The 15,479-nt window shown below is 36.8% G+C and overlaps 2 protein-coding genes and 2 long non-coding RNA genes across 6 annotated transcripts; 3 read left to right on the top strand and 1 right to left on the bottom strand.

Moving 5' to 3' along the window:
- The first annotated feature begins 120 nt into the window (after positions 1 to 120).
- Positions 121 to 3,745, top strand: LOC120009098. Of its 3 annotated transcripts, XR_005470597.1 has the most exons (8): positions 121 to 414; positions 530 to 653; positions 964 to 1,038; positions 1,380 to 1,598; positions 1,865 to 1,939; positions 2,027 to 2,136; positions 2,277 to 2,416; positions 2,496 to 3,745. It is a non-coding gene; the product is annotated as an uncharacterized LOC120009098 (long non-coding RNA). The 3 variants fall into 3 exon arrangements; XR_005470598.1 differs by lacking the exon at positions 964 to 1,038 and having other exon boundaries at positions 127 to 414; positions 2,031 to 2,136; XR_005470596.1 differs by lacking the exon at positions 964 to 1,038 and having other exon boundaries at positions 129 to 414.
- A 2,535-nt stretch (positions 3,746 to 6,280) lies between these two features.
- On the top strand, positions 6,281 to 10,754 carry LOC120009086 (alcohol dehydrogenase-like 7). Its single transcript, XM_038859537.1, has 10 exons — positions 6,281 to 6,500; positions 6,633 to 6,769; positions 7,058 to 7,104; positions 7,611 to 7,936; positions 8,063 to 8,145; positions 8,236 to 8,311; positions 8,740 to 8,804; positions 9,235 to 9,330; positions 9,982 to 10,146; positions 10,403 to 10,754. The coding sequence occupies exons 1-10, from the start codon at positions 6,446 to 6,448 to the stop codon at positions 10,517 to 10,519; spliced, it is 1,167 nt and encodes a 388-aa protein (XP_038715465.1). The 5' UTR covers positions 6,281 to 6,445; the 3' UTR covers positions 10,520 to 10,754.
- On the bottom strand, positions 10,742 to 15,072 carry LOC120009097 (neutral ceramidase 2-like). The gene is made up of 7 exons (XM_038859553.1): positions 14,136 to 15,072; positions 13,578 to 13,786; positions 12,943 to 13,489; positions 12,373 to 12,865; positions 12,043 to 12,106; positions 11,766 to 11,935; positions 10,742 to 11,400 (listed from the first exon to the last, which is right to left on the bottom strand). The coding sequence occupies exons 1-7, from the start codon at positions 14,522 to 14,524 to the stop codon at positions 10,846 to 10,848; spliced, it is 2,427 nt and encodes an 808-aa protein (XP_038715481.1). The 5' UTR covers positions 14,525 to 15,072; the 3' UTR covers positions 10,742 to 10,845.
- LOC120009099 lies at positions 13,309 to 13,904 on the top strand. Its single transcript, XR_005470599.1, has 2 exons — positions 13,309 to 13,445; positions 13,602 to 13,904. It is a non-coding gene; the product is annotated as an uncharacterized LOC120009099 (long non-coding RNA).
- Positions 15,073 to 15,479: the final 407 nt, after the last annotated feature.

Below are 15,479 nucleotides of genomic sequence, written 5' to 3' on the forward strand. Positions count from 1 at the left end.
GCCACAAATAATCTATACCTATATATTAGGGAGAGGCTCTAACAACCCCTGCTATTATTTTGACACCTAAGCTTCTAAAACTCCCTCTTTCTTCCTACGTGACTCTCTATTCTTCTTTTATCCCTATTTCAGATGCTGACAAATTCTCTAATAAAATACCTACCAAGTAAAAAAAAAAACACTAAATACAAAAAACGAAACGTCTTCTACCTATCATGTCATCGTCGGTTCACTGATTCTCTCTCTATGTTATTATTCTCAAACATGGCCTCCGACAATTTGATCAACAACAACGCTGTCTTGAAAAAGCTTAAAGCCAATGAGGACTGCCGACGCATTCGATTTTGGTACAGATGGCTGGCGTGCTCCTCAATTTCGCGTGATTCATAGCTTGGTTGCGATCAGCCGGCTCAGGTTAGTGTAATAGTAATGTTTTGTGGGTCTTTGCCCTGTTTCCTCGATTAATTGATGTTTAATCATAATTTTGTGTCTAAAATTATTGAATCCTGAGTCTTTGATTTTGGTACAGATGGTTGGCGTGCTCCTCAATTTGGTGGGGGATGGAGTCTTTGATTTGCTGTGGGGGATGGAGTCTTCGATTTGCTATGGGTGTTTGGCCTGATTCATAGCTTGGTTACGATCGGTCGGCTCAGGTTAGTGGTAATCGCAATGTTTTGTGGGTCTTTGCCCTGCTTCCTCGATTAATTGATGTTTAATTATAATTTTGTGTCTAAAATTATTGAATCCTGAGTGTGTTCCACAACAAGCGAGAGGTATAGAAAGATTTTGTTTTTTGCTTTCTTTTATTGTTAATCGTTATTAGGTGATTGTTGATGTTTTCTTTTACATGGGTTTTATCTAATATGATTATCTATTTATTGGCCAAGAGATTTTATGAGTTCTGTTTTCTCTTCGATTGAGTTATGGGGTTTATTATGGGTTTGTCATCGATGTGTGTCATAGGTGAGGGAGTAGTGGGGGTTGGTCGACATAAGAAGAATGCAGAGGCCTGCGATGGAAGAAACCACCGCGCACTTGGTGATATCGATAATCTTCTTTGAAGTAGTTAAATCTAGAGTTTTTAACAGATTATTTGAATTTTGTGGGTATTAAGGGTTGCTGCCACTCACTTTCCTTAGTTTTCTTGTCTCTCTTCGTGTGATGGATTTAATTTTACAATTAAGCAAATAATCTTTTACTTTGCAGAAATGGATTAGCTCAACAACCTATTGTACAACAATAGTTATAATTAAACATGGCAATGCTGTGTGTATAGCCCTTTTTTTGGTTGCATGGCTATTTTTTTTTTTGGAAAAAAATAAATTTGTTGAGAAAAGCGGTAGATATGTTATAATTTTGAAGAAATTTTTATTTTTCAGGATGGTGTTAGGCTGTCAGATCAGAGTGTGTTTGATCTTGGCTAAAACCATTATATCAAATGCTACTACCCTTTCATTCATGCCTCTTCGACGATACATTTTTTTATCCGAGCAAGGGGATTAAAAACTAGGTCAACAATGAATTGCAGATGGCCAGATGATCATGCGCCATGACTCATGCCAATGGTGCTTAACTCTTGCTTTCTGGGAAAGTTCTAGGTTGCTGCTCCTCTCTTTCCTTTATTTAATTTTCTAGCGTCTTTTCCTGAGAGAGATTTTATTTTGAGATAAAGCAAATAATCTTTTCCTAGGCAGATTTGGATTAGTTAAACAAGCTATTGTACAACAATAGTTATAATTGAGCATGGCTGTGAGTCTAGCCTTACTTTTGGTTTCATGATGCTAATTCTTTTTGGTGAATTTATATATGTTAAGAAAATAGACTGATCTGTTTTAATTTTAATTAATTTCAATTTTGCAAGTAGGAGTGAAGCTGTCAGATGGAAGGGAGTTCTTGACCAAAACCATAATATGAAATGTTACTAGATCGGCTACCTTTGGTTAGTTGAGGATGCTTCTTAAAGCTTTTTTTGTTTATTTAACATTTTATCTAAACAAGTTCAACAATGCTTTGTTTGTGCTACAAGGAAGATTAATTTCAAGAGTATGTTAAGGCCCCATCCTTTCTTTCTACTCACATGTGTGTTAAAGCTGATGTTTTGGCTCCAGCTACAGGTTGTCACCATTTTCTCTGGAGGTAATTACTTTTTTTTATCATATGCTTCATCTATTAAGCACTTGATGATGCATTTTATCAGGGTAGGATTTGGATTTCAATTTTCCCTATGTGATATTCATTGAAAATTGTAGGTGATTTATGGTTTTTCATTTTGGCAGCTTATTTGGCCTTTGATGGTTTAGGTTCGAGCAACTGGAGGTGCCTGGCATAAGGTCCTTTTTTACCATGATAGTTACCTCAATCTCGGATATAAATTTTTCCAAGAATGGAAGACATATATTTAATCGTGACTATCAAGGTAGACTCTTTTAATATTGTGTTTGATCTGTTACTATTTTTTAATTGACTGTTGATTTCCTATATTGTTTCCTGGCTAGGTTCTACTGGCAGAGGAACATAATACCCTTGCAGCAAGTCCATCCAATCCACCGGAATTATGTGGTAATGCCTCCTTTTGTCTAAGTTAATTGTTATGATATTTTGAGGGATTATATCGTCCCTACACGAGCCCTAATGTTCAGAATTATTTTGATGTTCTGGCATAGTAGGTTTGTTTTATTCTCCTTCTCCTCTTTAATTTTTTTTTTAAAAATATTTTGTTTACCTAGAATTGATTTTAGGTTCAGTTCATCGGCTGGAGCATTCATTGTATAATATCTTCTTCTATTGACATACTACTATTATATAATATATACATCCAATGTATATATTCGTGGAGTGAATTTTGGATTGATTTCTTTTTCTTATGTTGTTTGGTTATATGATCTTTAATCTGATATGAGTTTGGTCATGTTTTGACATTTAAGGTATGATTGTTGGTTGTTTTTTTTTTTCTTGATCTTTCTGTCTTTAAATTGAATTGTTTAAATTGGGAAGTCATTGCATATGACAAACTTTGTGTAGGAGAAAAAAAAGTTGGTGTAGTAATTGAGGTCTTACTGAAAGAAATATTGGTATTGTGCTTCTAATCTGTTGGATGTTACAGATTTTACAACACAAAAAAATGAAGGGTCAAGAAAAGGCTCTGAGTCCTTAATATGAGTTTTGTAGTTGTCTTTGTTGTTGGTAACTCTGCAACCGACTCTCAATTAATATAATTGGTTTATGTTTCTGAGTTGGTGCTGATTGTCAATGGGAGATCAAAGGTGTAATCATGGTCCTCTATGGAGAAAAAAAAACAGGAGCCGAAGAGAGGAGGTTAAGGGGCCCGTGAGTCCCAGATTACAAATGGCCCAAGTCCTAGATAAATCTATACTTCCTCCTGGAGAAAGAAGACTAATTTCATCTCTGTTATCCAAGTCTTTCTCCTCTACTTGACTTGGTTAATCACCAAGTATGTCAAGTATGATTAGCCTCTTCGTGGTGATACAGATTTCTATTTGGTCCATTTTATAAGCAATTATGACCGAAACACTCTGATACTTGCATAAACCCGTTTGTTTTCTTTTTGTTAAGAGGTTCCTTTTTAATTTCCACAGCTTTAAAAATGCGTTTGTGTGCATACAAATTTGTGGGGCGATCAAACTCTATTCACGGAAAGTACCGGTGATGCTTAACTTTGGTTGCTGGGATTGTAAAATTACAATAAATTTTTGATGTGGTCATTGTAAATTTACCTTTAAAAAAAGCTGGAAGAATAGTTTTATTTTATTTTTATTTTAAAATTAACAATTAATTATTTATTACAATACACTTCTAATGTGTTTAACATCCTATAGTTTTACAATTTAATTTTTTACGACTGCACTTAATTGTTTTAAATAATTGTAGTCTTTTTTCATTTAACGTGGCCTTCAATTAAATAGCATGTCATTTAAAAAATTAGCTTATTATTGAAAATCATATGTATTACAATAAAAATAATAAAATCTAATCAAATTCAATTATGAAAAGTAATAGATTGTAAAATATTTGAATTAGTATAATACCAATTCATATAAATAATATTAACAATCAAATTCGACACTCACAATAATTATTTTTTTCCATATCATAATTATTATTTTTTTCATATCATAGTGTGTGAAAGTTGACCAAAGAAATTGAAATAAAATTTATAACATCTACAAAAACTAAGAAATAAATTCAAATAATATCTAATAAAATTTATAACATCTATAAAAACTAAGAAACAATTTCAAATAATATCTATATACTACATATAAAAACAGAGGCTCTAACAATTGCCCTCTTCAAAACCAATAATATAAATTGCTCTTTATAAATATGCGTATTATAAAATTTTTAAAACATATTTTTTTAATCTCATTTTATAAAAAAGAATAACAATTTTGGTATGAATACTTTTAACATTTTACTTTAATATAAAATAGAATCAACACTAGCCTCTTTATAGAACAACAATAAAAATGTAAAATACAATAAAATCAATAAAAACCAAGATAGATATATTGAAGGGTTATAACTTTTGGCCAACTAAAGACGACAAAATGACAATGAAATGTGATTAAAAATATTAAAAACTCAAAGAGGATTTAATAAAAATAAATAAAATTTAAAAAATAGTACAGTCTGGAACAGATAATTGGATGACTTCAATTATATTTGATACAATTTCTCATAAATAATTACTAAAAATCAAATCGACAATCAAAATAATTACTGTCTCCTATAAAAAAAATTTTGAATAAAGAATTGACACAAAACATAAAATATGAAATGCAAAATCTAAAAAATATGAGTTAAAATAAAAAAAAATCGAGCATCGCGCGGGATTTCGACTAGTATATATATAAAAGCATGTATAATCTGGTATTAAATAGAACAATATGCAAACATATATATATATATATATATATATATATATATATATATACACACTATAATATCAAACCAAAAACAAATTGGAATAAATTTAAAAACTAACTTATTTGTGTGGTAATGCGTATGAATTAGAGAAAATTGATTGAGGTAAGGACTACTCAATCTCTTATTTTCGGTAAACAATCAATATCAATCAAGTATCCAATTACTTAGAAAATCAAACCCACTTCTTGATTTTTGGTGAGCTCGATCTGATTCATGAAATGTGAGATGAAAATGATTTTCATACGTGAAGCTGGAGAAAATGTCAAATGATTGAAAAAAAAGGGTGGTTGACTTTTCAACTTCATATTACTTGCTGAGAAGGTTGTTCCGAACTTTATGAGACACTTAACAATAATAGCGGGACCCATCAAAATGTGGTCCCATTAAACCTTGTCCTAGTAAATCCCGAATACGGGACCAGAATCCCCACCATGTGATTAGACCATGCGCATTTACTAGCTGACCAGAATCCCCACCATGTGAATAGACCATTGCGCATTTACTAGCTGACCAGAATCCCCACCATGTGCATAGAAATTGATTGATTTAGAATTTATGATTTTTGACCTTTTTTTAAGAAACGGAAATGATAAAGATGCTAATAGTTGGTATCTCATTTATCTCTATTGCTGAGTTATACGCACATGATTGAATCATTCACAAAAAATTTATGGACTCCACATATCTCATATGACGCACATGAAATCATGTGAGTACAACTCAGACCAATTGCTAGGATGTCTATCATAATTGTTTAAAGAGAAAAAAAAAACATAATTCATAGAAATCCTCCTTTTGCCAAATATAATGTAACTATATAAAATACAAATATGCATGCATTAAATATATTACAACAGTCTGTATTTGGGCATATCATCGACTCCATCAATGAACTAGTGCTTTTCTTAGAGAATGCAAGCTTTCATTATGTATCTCGAATTTGTAATCAGGTTGTCCATACTCTTGTTAGAAGGCCACGAGAGTTTGTTGAGGGATATCGAGTTTCCAAACTTTTGTTGCTCCTCTCCTTTCTAATGAGTATGTAGTCCATGTTGATGTTCCTTCTTATTGAAAGTATATCTTTTTATCAAAAAAATATATATATACAATTTGATTTACATTTTAAATATAAAAAATGTACGTTTAGGCAACATGGACTGATTTAGTAGGTAACCAGCCCATTGAAAGAGCAAGGACTTCGGCCCTTGGAATGTCGGACTTTCTGAAATGGAAATTAACTAAAATTAAGATTATCCTTCTGCATCCGAAATTGTGGCTATAAAAAAGCAGAGAGATATTTGCGAGCGGCAAACCAATTTGGACTGCCCAGTTTTATCATACGAAACACATGCAGATATTTTCCCGACAGAAATTTTTTAATTCCGACCCTCAACAACCATAAATAGCCAGCCAGAGTGGGAGAGTTGCAAAGCGACAAATAACGAGAAAAGCGAAAGAGGGAATTGATAGATCGAAAACACAACAGCGAGTCTTCGCCATGGATAGTGGAAAGTCGACTAACAAAAGTGCAGGGAAGCCGATTCGATGCAGAGGTACGGACTGTTCATTTTCATGATTACCACTATGTTCTTATTGGATTTGTTTGGTTCCGTTTTCATGGCGGATTATGTATGTATGTATTTGTATGTGTATGAGAATGTTGTAAAAGAACTAGCTGTATGTAGCTGCGGTTGCTCGCGAGCCGGGGAAGCCTCTGGTCATAGAGGAGGTTATGGTTGCTCCTCCAGAGGCTCATGAAGTCAGGATCAAGATTATTTGCTCTTCTCTCTGTCACAGCGATATTGTCTTTTGGAAATTGAAGGTATATTCTCTTATCAGTTACCGAAAATTCCTGGAAGTTGCGATCGAGTTAGCCCTGGGTTTGATGCACAGGATTTAAGTGAATTCGCGAGTTCTACATGTCCCACATGATGCATATGAAATTCTGTGCATACAACTCAACAACTCGGATAACTAGGATACCAGGTCTTAGGATCTCTATCATAACTGCATCAGTTACTGATATGCAATTCCTCTATATAACGTACATTGATGAAACCATTTTACAATTTTTACATGTCATGATGATCAATTTTGTTTTTTCTTGAAGGAATTTCCGGGAATCTTTCCAAGAGTTTTAGGTCACGAAGCCATTGGGTAAGTTTGAAATTCCATCTTTTCACGATAAGTTGCAGATGTAAAATGGTAATTTGTATGATAAATATGTTACTAATTTCCACATCCTAGAGATGTAATACATGTCCTTGCCCCGGAACAACCTGGCTTGTTGATTAAGGTCAACAATCATGCTATGTTCGGCCCAATAGTTTATAACAAGTTGGGTTGGAGTTTTCGACCCACAAGATTCGATCCTTTAGCGATGGGACCGGACCTCTATCGGTCGGCCCGTCCGATTTAAAAAAAAAAACGATTTGAAGGTAGAACGAGGAATAAATGTGGCAAAGACACCCTTAGTGGTTAGTGTTTATTGTTTTTGTTTGCATGAGACCTTTCTTCAACAACAAAAAAAATTCTTTGATTGAAAGAAAGCTGGCCTCGTTGGGCCCTAAGCGCCATGGCATCTCAGTGTTCGTCTATCTTCGTATTGAAGCATTATCAGAGAAATAAATTATGTACTGATTGAACATCTATATATGTCGCAGGGTTGTGGAGAGCGTGGGAGAATATGTGAATGATTTTACCGAAGGCGATGTTGTCATACCAGTATTTATGTCAGATTGTGGAGAATGTGAGGATTGCAGATCCCCGAAGAGCAACTTGTGTTCAAATTATCCATTTAAGTTCTCTCCTTGGACACCTAGGTACGAGACGAGCAGATTTACAGACCTCAAGGGAGAGGTTTTATACCATTTCCTATTTGTGTCAAGTTTCAGTGAGTATACCGTGGTCGATGGGGCTAATGTTGTAAAGATCGATCCTGCCGTCCCTCCGAATCGGGCTTGCCTCCTGGGTTGCGGAGTGTCCACAGGTATGTAATCAATGATTGTTTTTGTCTGGTCACTGTTATTTGATTAGTGATACATACTTTGAAAATCTTAAATTGGAATTTGGAATTGATACTGGGTGATCACGCTGATTATGATTCTCGTTTTAGGCGTTGGTGCTGCTTGGAGAGCTGCAAATGTTGAGGCAGGATCAACTGTGGCTGTATTTGGGCTGGGATCAATTGGATTAGCAGTATGTTCATGCAAATACTTGATTGTTTTTTGTTTCATTATCTCGTCGTTAGGTTGCTGAAAAAGACAATGGTTGTTGGTTCTTATTTAGGCTGCAGAGGGAGCAAGGCTTTGTGGTGCTGCCAGAATTATAGGAGTTGACGTAAATCCTGAGAAGTTTGAAGTTGGTGAGTAAATTCGAGATAGGCTACCCTGAGAATGAGGAAGCAATACTTACTTTCTCTTATGAGAATCACCATTGTGATTTGCAATGCTAAAAGACCCATTTAAGGCCCTGAATAGTGGAATTAGCCAAAAATAGGGTGGGGCTAGTGGCATAACACTATCTTGATCACCATGTCGAAACAACTACAACGTGACTTCTCAATCCTACTAGCCGATTTTCTTGGTAATTATGTGCCACTAGTCCTACATCAAACGAGGTGAACTAACAAATCAGTACTAGCACAGTAGGGATAGCATTACAGTGAGCATTACACTTCTTCTCTGAACCATGAGCTGAATACTTTTCTAACAAAAAGGACCTCTGCATTCCAGTTTATTGTTCATGTAATGTAAAGCCTTCTCCTGATAGTTCGGTTTCTTGTGCATACAGGGAAAAAATTTGGTGTCACTGACTTTGTCAATCCTAAAAGCTCTGGGGATAAAGCCGTGAGCCAGGTCATCTTCTCTACCCATGGTGTTTGTGTTTGTTCTTTTCTCTGTCAGATGTTAAACGTACATGCTCTTGGTGGATAAAGTTCATCTGCACAATCAAATGATTATAATTGCTTATATATAGAAGCAAAGTTTATCAGTATCTCTCCATCTAAATTTTTTAAAAATTGAGTGTGGATTTACCGATTGGTTTAAAACCTATAAGACCATGTGGCTTCATAGATTTGAGATGTGATCATGATAAAAAAAAAGAAAAAAAAAAAGAAGAAGTAGTGCATTATTTCCTAATAATTTGGGTTCTCTCAAAGCATCCTGCCTTTCTTGGAGGGTGGGAGATTATTTTTCATGCAGTTTGGTGAGGCTTAAATTTTGGTTTTCATTTTATCCTGTTTCTCAGTTATGTTTTTTTGTTTTCTTTTATCACACAAAGCAGGTGATTAAGGAAATGACTGGTGGGGGTGCAGACTATTGCTTCGAATGTGTTGGTTTGGCATCCTTGGTTGAGGAAGCATATGCATCGTCCCGAAAGGTCTGGCTCTTTCTCTCAGCCACAAGCAAACACAAGCACATTTTTGAAGTTGATAAAATAAAACATGATGAGTTTGTTAACTAGCGTGTTTGAAGTTGATTCTTATAAAAAAAAGTGTTTGAAGTTGATTGTTTTAATCGAGGAAATTTCAGCAGGAAAGCTGCGCATGCCGCATAGTATAAGACCAACGTGAATGATCTTATGTAATATTTAATTTATAGTAGCTGGAACTATTTCGTTATCACTGGTTTCATGTATGTTTATAAGAGAATCAGTTAAGAAACAAATAAGTTTTGGTTAGGATGGTGATGTTGATTATGGTAACTCCTTGCAAATGCGGGAGGTCGCAAGTTCTACTCTCACACCTAGCAGTTTTGACATTATTTCCCACACGGGTATTGGGTCGGTCTGTTGGCCTAACTATTAAGTATGTATGTTGGGTTGAGAAATTCTCGGTTATCAAAAAAAACAGAGAGAGAACTAGCTAAGAAAGCATATCGGTATCACAAACGTATGATTGGATGACTATTCACTGCTGCTTTTTTTTTTTTTGAATGGTGATCAATAACTGTACTAAACATCCTTCTCCTTCATTTTGCACATGTGTTATGAGGCGATGCTTACTCTGGTGAATGATTAATTTGACTTCAGGGCTGGGGAAAGACAATAGTTTTAGGTTTGGACAAGCCGGGGTCACAGATATGCCTTAACTCTAATGGGGTCCTTCAGGATGGGAAGATCATCACTGGATCCTTGTATGGAGGCCTGAAACCTAAAAGGGATGTTCCCATACTCGCACAACGTTACATGGACAAGGTACCTATAACCACCCTTACTTTTCCTTTTCTTTATTTCCAATCTTAAACCTAGTGGAAATAACTTTTTGAGTTGCCGGTTGCGTAGTTGGCCTCTTACTTGCTCTTCATCTTGCCAGTAGCATAATCTTAACGGTTGTTCTGCATAATGAACTGATAAATTGTTGTAGCGAGAGGAATGAAATGCTTAGACAAATTTAATCGAAGATGGGGTTTATTGATAGATGATCATATATGTGCGCTACTTTTCTTCTCAGGAATTGCAACTTGATGAGTTTGTCACACACGAGGTGAAGTTTGAAGACATAAACAAAGCTTTTGATCTGCTTCTTAAAGGAGAGTCTCTCCGATGTGTGATTTGGATGAACAAATGACACGTTTTTAGAATTGTGCGTAATTTGATCAGGTGACTCGTTTCGACGTGGTGATCAAGCTCCACCCTTATTTTGGCAAATTCCATTGTTTAGGGCCTCAAATGACCATTTTAATGTTTTATGGATATTTTTATAATTTGGTGTTTTTGTGTTTTTTCGTCAATGTCCTGTCAAACGACAGTGTCCTGTGAGATGTGACCGTGAAATGTTGATTTAATCTTTTTCGTTGTTTTCATCCGCGTCAAAAATAGTACTATAATAATTTACACCTGGCAATTTCACATTATTTGCATTCCTAGGAAATGCCGTTGGCACTCATTTTGCATCTATGACACTGTAAATGCACTAGATGCACCAGTAAAGTATTCAATAGGAGAGACCACTGTTTGTTTGGATGAACCAAAGTGCCTCAGCCGGTAAACCCCAGGGCTGGCATTATCTGGCACTTGCCATTCAATGGTTGCAGTGCCATAGAAAGTAATATCTTCTACCCTCCACTTGAAATATAGACTGAAATCATCGTCATCATATACTGGAATCCACCTTTGTTCTTGAAGAATCTCCACCCCTGCAAATGTACCTTCTGTCAATAGGTCATATCTGGGGTTAGCACTCCAAAACGTGGCACTCGGCCTATCACCCTTCTTAAACGAGCCTCCCTTTGGTGGAATGACATCCTGTGCTATGTCGCCGAACTTTTTTCCGGGCGGTGGTGAGTCTCCAAAAGGGGGAAGTACTAAGCTGAGTTGGTTGGAGGAAAGATCTGGTGGTGAGATTCCGCTTGGTGTGTTCTTTTCTCCTTTTGCCATTGTTGTTGCTAGTTTCCTGAATTCTTGGATGTATGCTGATAGTGTATGAGGACCGTAGAGTGTCGAAGCTGCCTAAAGATTTCATTGCAAAGCACCAGCTCAAATCTAATGGTTAAACCGAACACACTTTTTGCAGCATTGAAAATCGATGAACTAGGGCCTGTCAAGACTACATCCCACATTGGATTGACATAACTTAACCGAATAGTATATAACTAAAGTGATGGAACCTCTCACACAAAAACAAGTTTCCTGGCTTAAGAAACAATAACATCAACTCAATAAATCTGTGCGGGCCCGTGACCTAGAGCGGATAAAATCCTTGATATATTTTGGGTTTGGATTTCTAACATAATCCATTTCATGTTCCTATATATGATGGATACTTGAAGTCTGAATGATGATGAGCATGATAAGTGAGGTTGTAGAATGCATACCTCGTAACGTTGTTGCTTATATTCTTCAAAGGTTGTGACATACTGTGAGTATGTGTTCGTGAGACCTGCGATAACAACGTGGGTTTCATTATCGAACTCTCCACCTCCATTGCTAATCAGAGTTTCTTTAACTGCATCCCTTAGTCGCCGGCCAGCCATTGTAGTGAACTCTGCAAATTTTCACCCAAAAAAAGTAAGGAAGTAGCTTAGAGATTTTTGCATACCAATATATAGGTCCTCTACTGTAGTGTTTTTTGCAAAGACTTGAGAGACAAACCTCCTGGTACGGAAAGTATGACAAAATTTCCCAATCTCAGCATTTGAATGGGAAGAATTGCTGGCTGCATTAATAGTCAAATACAACCTAATAAGAATTAGAAAATGTTAAACATTTCAATGTTTTTTTGTCCCAGCCACTCAAATGCTGAGATAGAATCGCGTGATCCATGTGAAATTATATGCGTCCATTTCAGTATTTGGGATAGTTGAGACGAAAAACAGTGGGATCCGTAAGTCTTATGAATGTCTTTGGTCAACATTTTTAAATAACGACACATATTATTGTAAATATATGGACAAAAAAAAAATATTTTGGGTCAGTCCTTACCGCCCATGCATAAGGCTCAAACATTTCCCCCGTGGAGAGTAAAACAAGCTTGGGCTTTTGGCAGTCCACTTGATATGGGCTTGGTTCTTTCAATAAGTCTCTTACTTGTTTCCACAAATTGTTGATCTGCAAGCAAGGGGAATTTCCAAGTAAACAGTCAGCAACTGGGCCATTGAATGTCAAATTTGATCCTAATTCAATATTGGGCCAAAGAGAACTATGACATACGGCCCATACCTCTGTATCACCTTGTTGAAACCCAAATGCACCAGGCCCATCAGTAGTTCCAGCCGCAAAGCCCGGTCCAAGAGCTGCGGGACATGTTGTGACCATGTTGTTTCCCAAGTCCACCGTGAGATCGGTAAAATTTAGATAAACGTGTCGATAATCAATCTTGCCACTCAGTTGTTCTTTAGCAGACTCGAATAGTTCAATTGCCTTCTTCAACTGCCTTTCTGCTATCATCTTTGTGCTTATTACTTCATCTGGATAACTGTCAATTAAAAGCCCATTCATATATTAGTCCATATTCTAAAAGCCCATTAGAGTACTAATGGTCAAAGTTGATACCCAGGCCCACGGCCCACACAAAGCTGGTCATTGCCGTTGCAAGAGGAGCGGTTGAAGTCACAGGGTTTTCCACTGTCAGTGCAAAACGCTCCGAGCACATTTGGCGACACATCGCCAACATTCGACTGGCAAAATGCACCAACAAATGGACATTTATCAGTCTTCCTCACTTTGAAGCTTTGGCTCGCTGTTTTCTCGCACTTTTGCCCTCCAGTGCCTCTTATAGTCTCTGCTTTCTCCTGCAACTTGACAATGTCTTTATTGATTGATGTAGAGGAAGGTTTAGTTGTAGAGGGGAACCAGTCCTCAAAGAATCTAGCAGCAGCGCCTTTGTTGTCTCCACTGATGAGCTTGTTGTCTCTGCTCATGGAGGTTCCATGAGTTGCATGCCAACTGAAGGCTCCAATGCTATTCCGACTACCTCCATCAACAAATTTCAGAAGGGTCATTTCCTTATCGACATTATCTTTATATCGAGCTCTCTCCTCTGCTGGATTAAACAGGTACGCGCTGGGACTTCTGTTTATTCCTGCGTTCTCTACGTCCCCTACAAAAGTCGCACACAAGGTGTTTGATATTTGGTTTAAGTGAAGAAATTTAGGGGGGAAGTGGGTCTTGTGAAATAAAAAGCTTACCTTTGTTGATGAAAATTGAGCCAGGCTTGAGGTTTTCATGTGCCTGAACAATGCTTTGCTCAATTGCACTGACAATGGCATCAAATGATTGCTGGACAAAGCCTAAAGAAGTAACAGAGTAAACCATATACTGTAAGTAACCACCTGGTCCGGCGTGAGTGTGGATGCCACTTATTGCCACATTTTCTTCTGTATACAAATCTCCAAACCTATATAATACACAAATTTCGGAAATTTGAGATACCTCGCATTTTTCTTAACATATAAGTGTATTGAATGTATATCTTGATGTGTAACTGAAGCACTTGGTAATAGTTTAGTTGGTTATCTCTCTAAACTTATGGTGTAAAGAGTCTCGCCCGAGATCGAGAGTTCGATTCGTAGCTGGCGCAGTTATTTCCAAGTGATTTGCGTGGCACGCCTGCCGAGTTGTTCTCGGTTAAAAAAATAATAATTTGATGTTTAACTTAGAGTTTTAACAAGTTTGGTTCAAAATGCTTTATTTGATCTGAACTTGAGTGCACAGTCAAGCCAAAAATATACATATATAGATAGTACCTTGATTTGATTCTCTCAAGCACTTTAATGGTGACAAGCTGAGAAGCCATGCCTGCGTCGAGGTTGACAAAGGCGAACCTTGCACCACCTTGGGCATTCTCTGCCACAATGAAGGTTCTTGCTCTGAGCCTGAAATGGATACCAGCAGTCACCTGGTCCATGTTGGCATAACCCATCATGTTCACCCCAGCAGCAGGTCCGGTCATGTCATAGCTACCAACTCCGATCAGGTAATAGCCGTTGGCTCTTAGAAAAGCAAAAGAAAAGCAGAGAATAATAACAAATGAAAGCACTAATTGGGGGTCTCTGTGCATTTTGCTATTATTCATGTTTTGGCATTGGACATGTTGATCAGCCACCAAGTTATTTATAGTGTGAGTATGGTCCATAGCTTTTGAGTTTCTTAGTTCTTAGTGATAAGAAGATTATAAAGGACAAGAATAGTTGGAAATTGTTTTGTGAGCCAGCAAGTAGCATCTCTGTTCTTGGGTAACTCCGTATGAAGTTGGATCGACAAGGCATTGGCCTTGTCCAATATGGCAATATCATACAAATTATGTGATTTCAACAAAGCTTTTGAGCAAATCAGTCAACACAAACTAAGCATTTTTGTCTACTAATTCTGGACTTCTTGCTGTTAATTGGAAGGAGGAGCATGGTACAAGCCAGTGCTCTTTACAGTCATGTAATGGGTGTAATATTAATTAGTTTATAGTCACAGGATTTTTTACATTGCATTAAAAACAACTCTTATTGTTGCATATACCCTGGCGTTAACTAAACAGAACCAGCCAGGACCATAAGAGAGGTGATGATGTAAGTGTATTTGAACATTGTTCAAATTAATTTCCAAACCATATATTGTAGATGCTCCAACAAAGGTGGGCCATCAACAACCTATTAGACACGTGAGTAGAGATGATCGGAATTTATTCTCTTGACGGCGGGTGCTGGCCAAGAGGCTCCAACGGTTAAATCAGTAAAATAGAAAGCCAAGAGATGTGGTGTGAATGCACGTGTGAGGATTTGATCGTGGTAGAAGACTCGGCGAAGAATAGTGTTTGGGGATCGAAGGTCCAATGAGGATTTCGTCGATCAAGTTTATTTCAGTGAGGGGTGATAGCAAGAGCTTGGTATTTTGCTAGAGTAACGAACTTGGCTCTTCCAGAAAGAAGGTGAGCTATTTATAGGTTATGTGGAACAAGGTTAGTGATGTAAGGTCATGTGAAGATGAGTTTCGACTTTCGAGAGCGTTAGGGAGAAATTATTTGCAGGTGGTGTATGTTAGAAGAGAGGTCTGACATGATTGGATACTATTGAATAAGTCCATAAATACGACTCATC

The sequence above is a fragment of the Tripterygium wilfordii genome, chromosome 11 (genome assembly GCF_013401445.1).
Source record: "Tripterygium wilfordii isolate XIE 37 chromosome 11, ASM1340144v1, whole genome shotgun sequence".
Classification (NCBI taxonomy): domain Eukaryota; kingdom Viridiplantae; phylum Streptophyta; class Magnoliopsida; order Celastrales; family Celastraceae; genus Tripterygium; species Tripterygium wilfordii.

Coding starts and splice junctions, on each gene's coding strand:
- LOC120009086 (XM_038859537.1), top strand. CDS start 6,446: ATGGATAGTGGAAAGTCGACTAACAAAAGTGCAGGGAAGCCGATTCGA. Junction 6,770..7,057: donor TTGTCTTTTGGAAATTGAAG/GTATATTCTCTT, acceptor TTTTTCTTGAAG/GAATTTCCGGGAATCTTTCC. Junction 8,146..8,235: donor TGGGATCAATTGGATTAGCA/GTATGTTCATGC, acceptor GTTCTTATTTAG/GCTGCAGAGGGAGCAAGGCT.
- LOC120009097 (XM_038859553.1), bottom strand. CDS start 14,524: ATGGACCATACTCACACTATAAATAACTTGGTGGCTGATCAACATGTC. Junction 13,490..13,577: donor CTCAATTTTCATCAACAAAG/GTAAGCTTTTTA, acceptor CGACTTTTGTAG/GGGACGTAGAGAACGCAGGA. Junction 12,866..12,942: donor TGTGTGGGCCGTGGGCCTGG/GTATCAACTTTG, acceptor TTTAATTGACAG/TTATCCAGATGAAGTAATAA.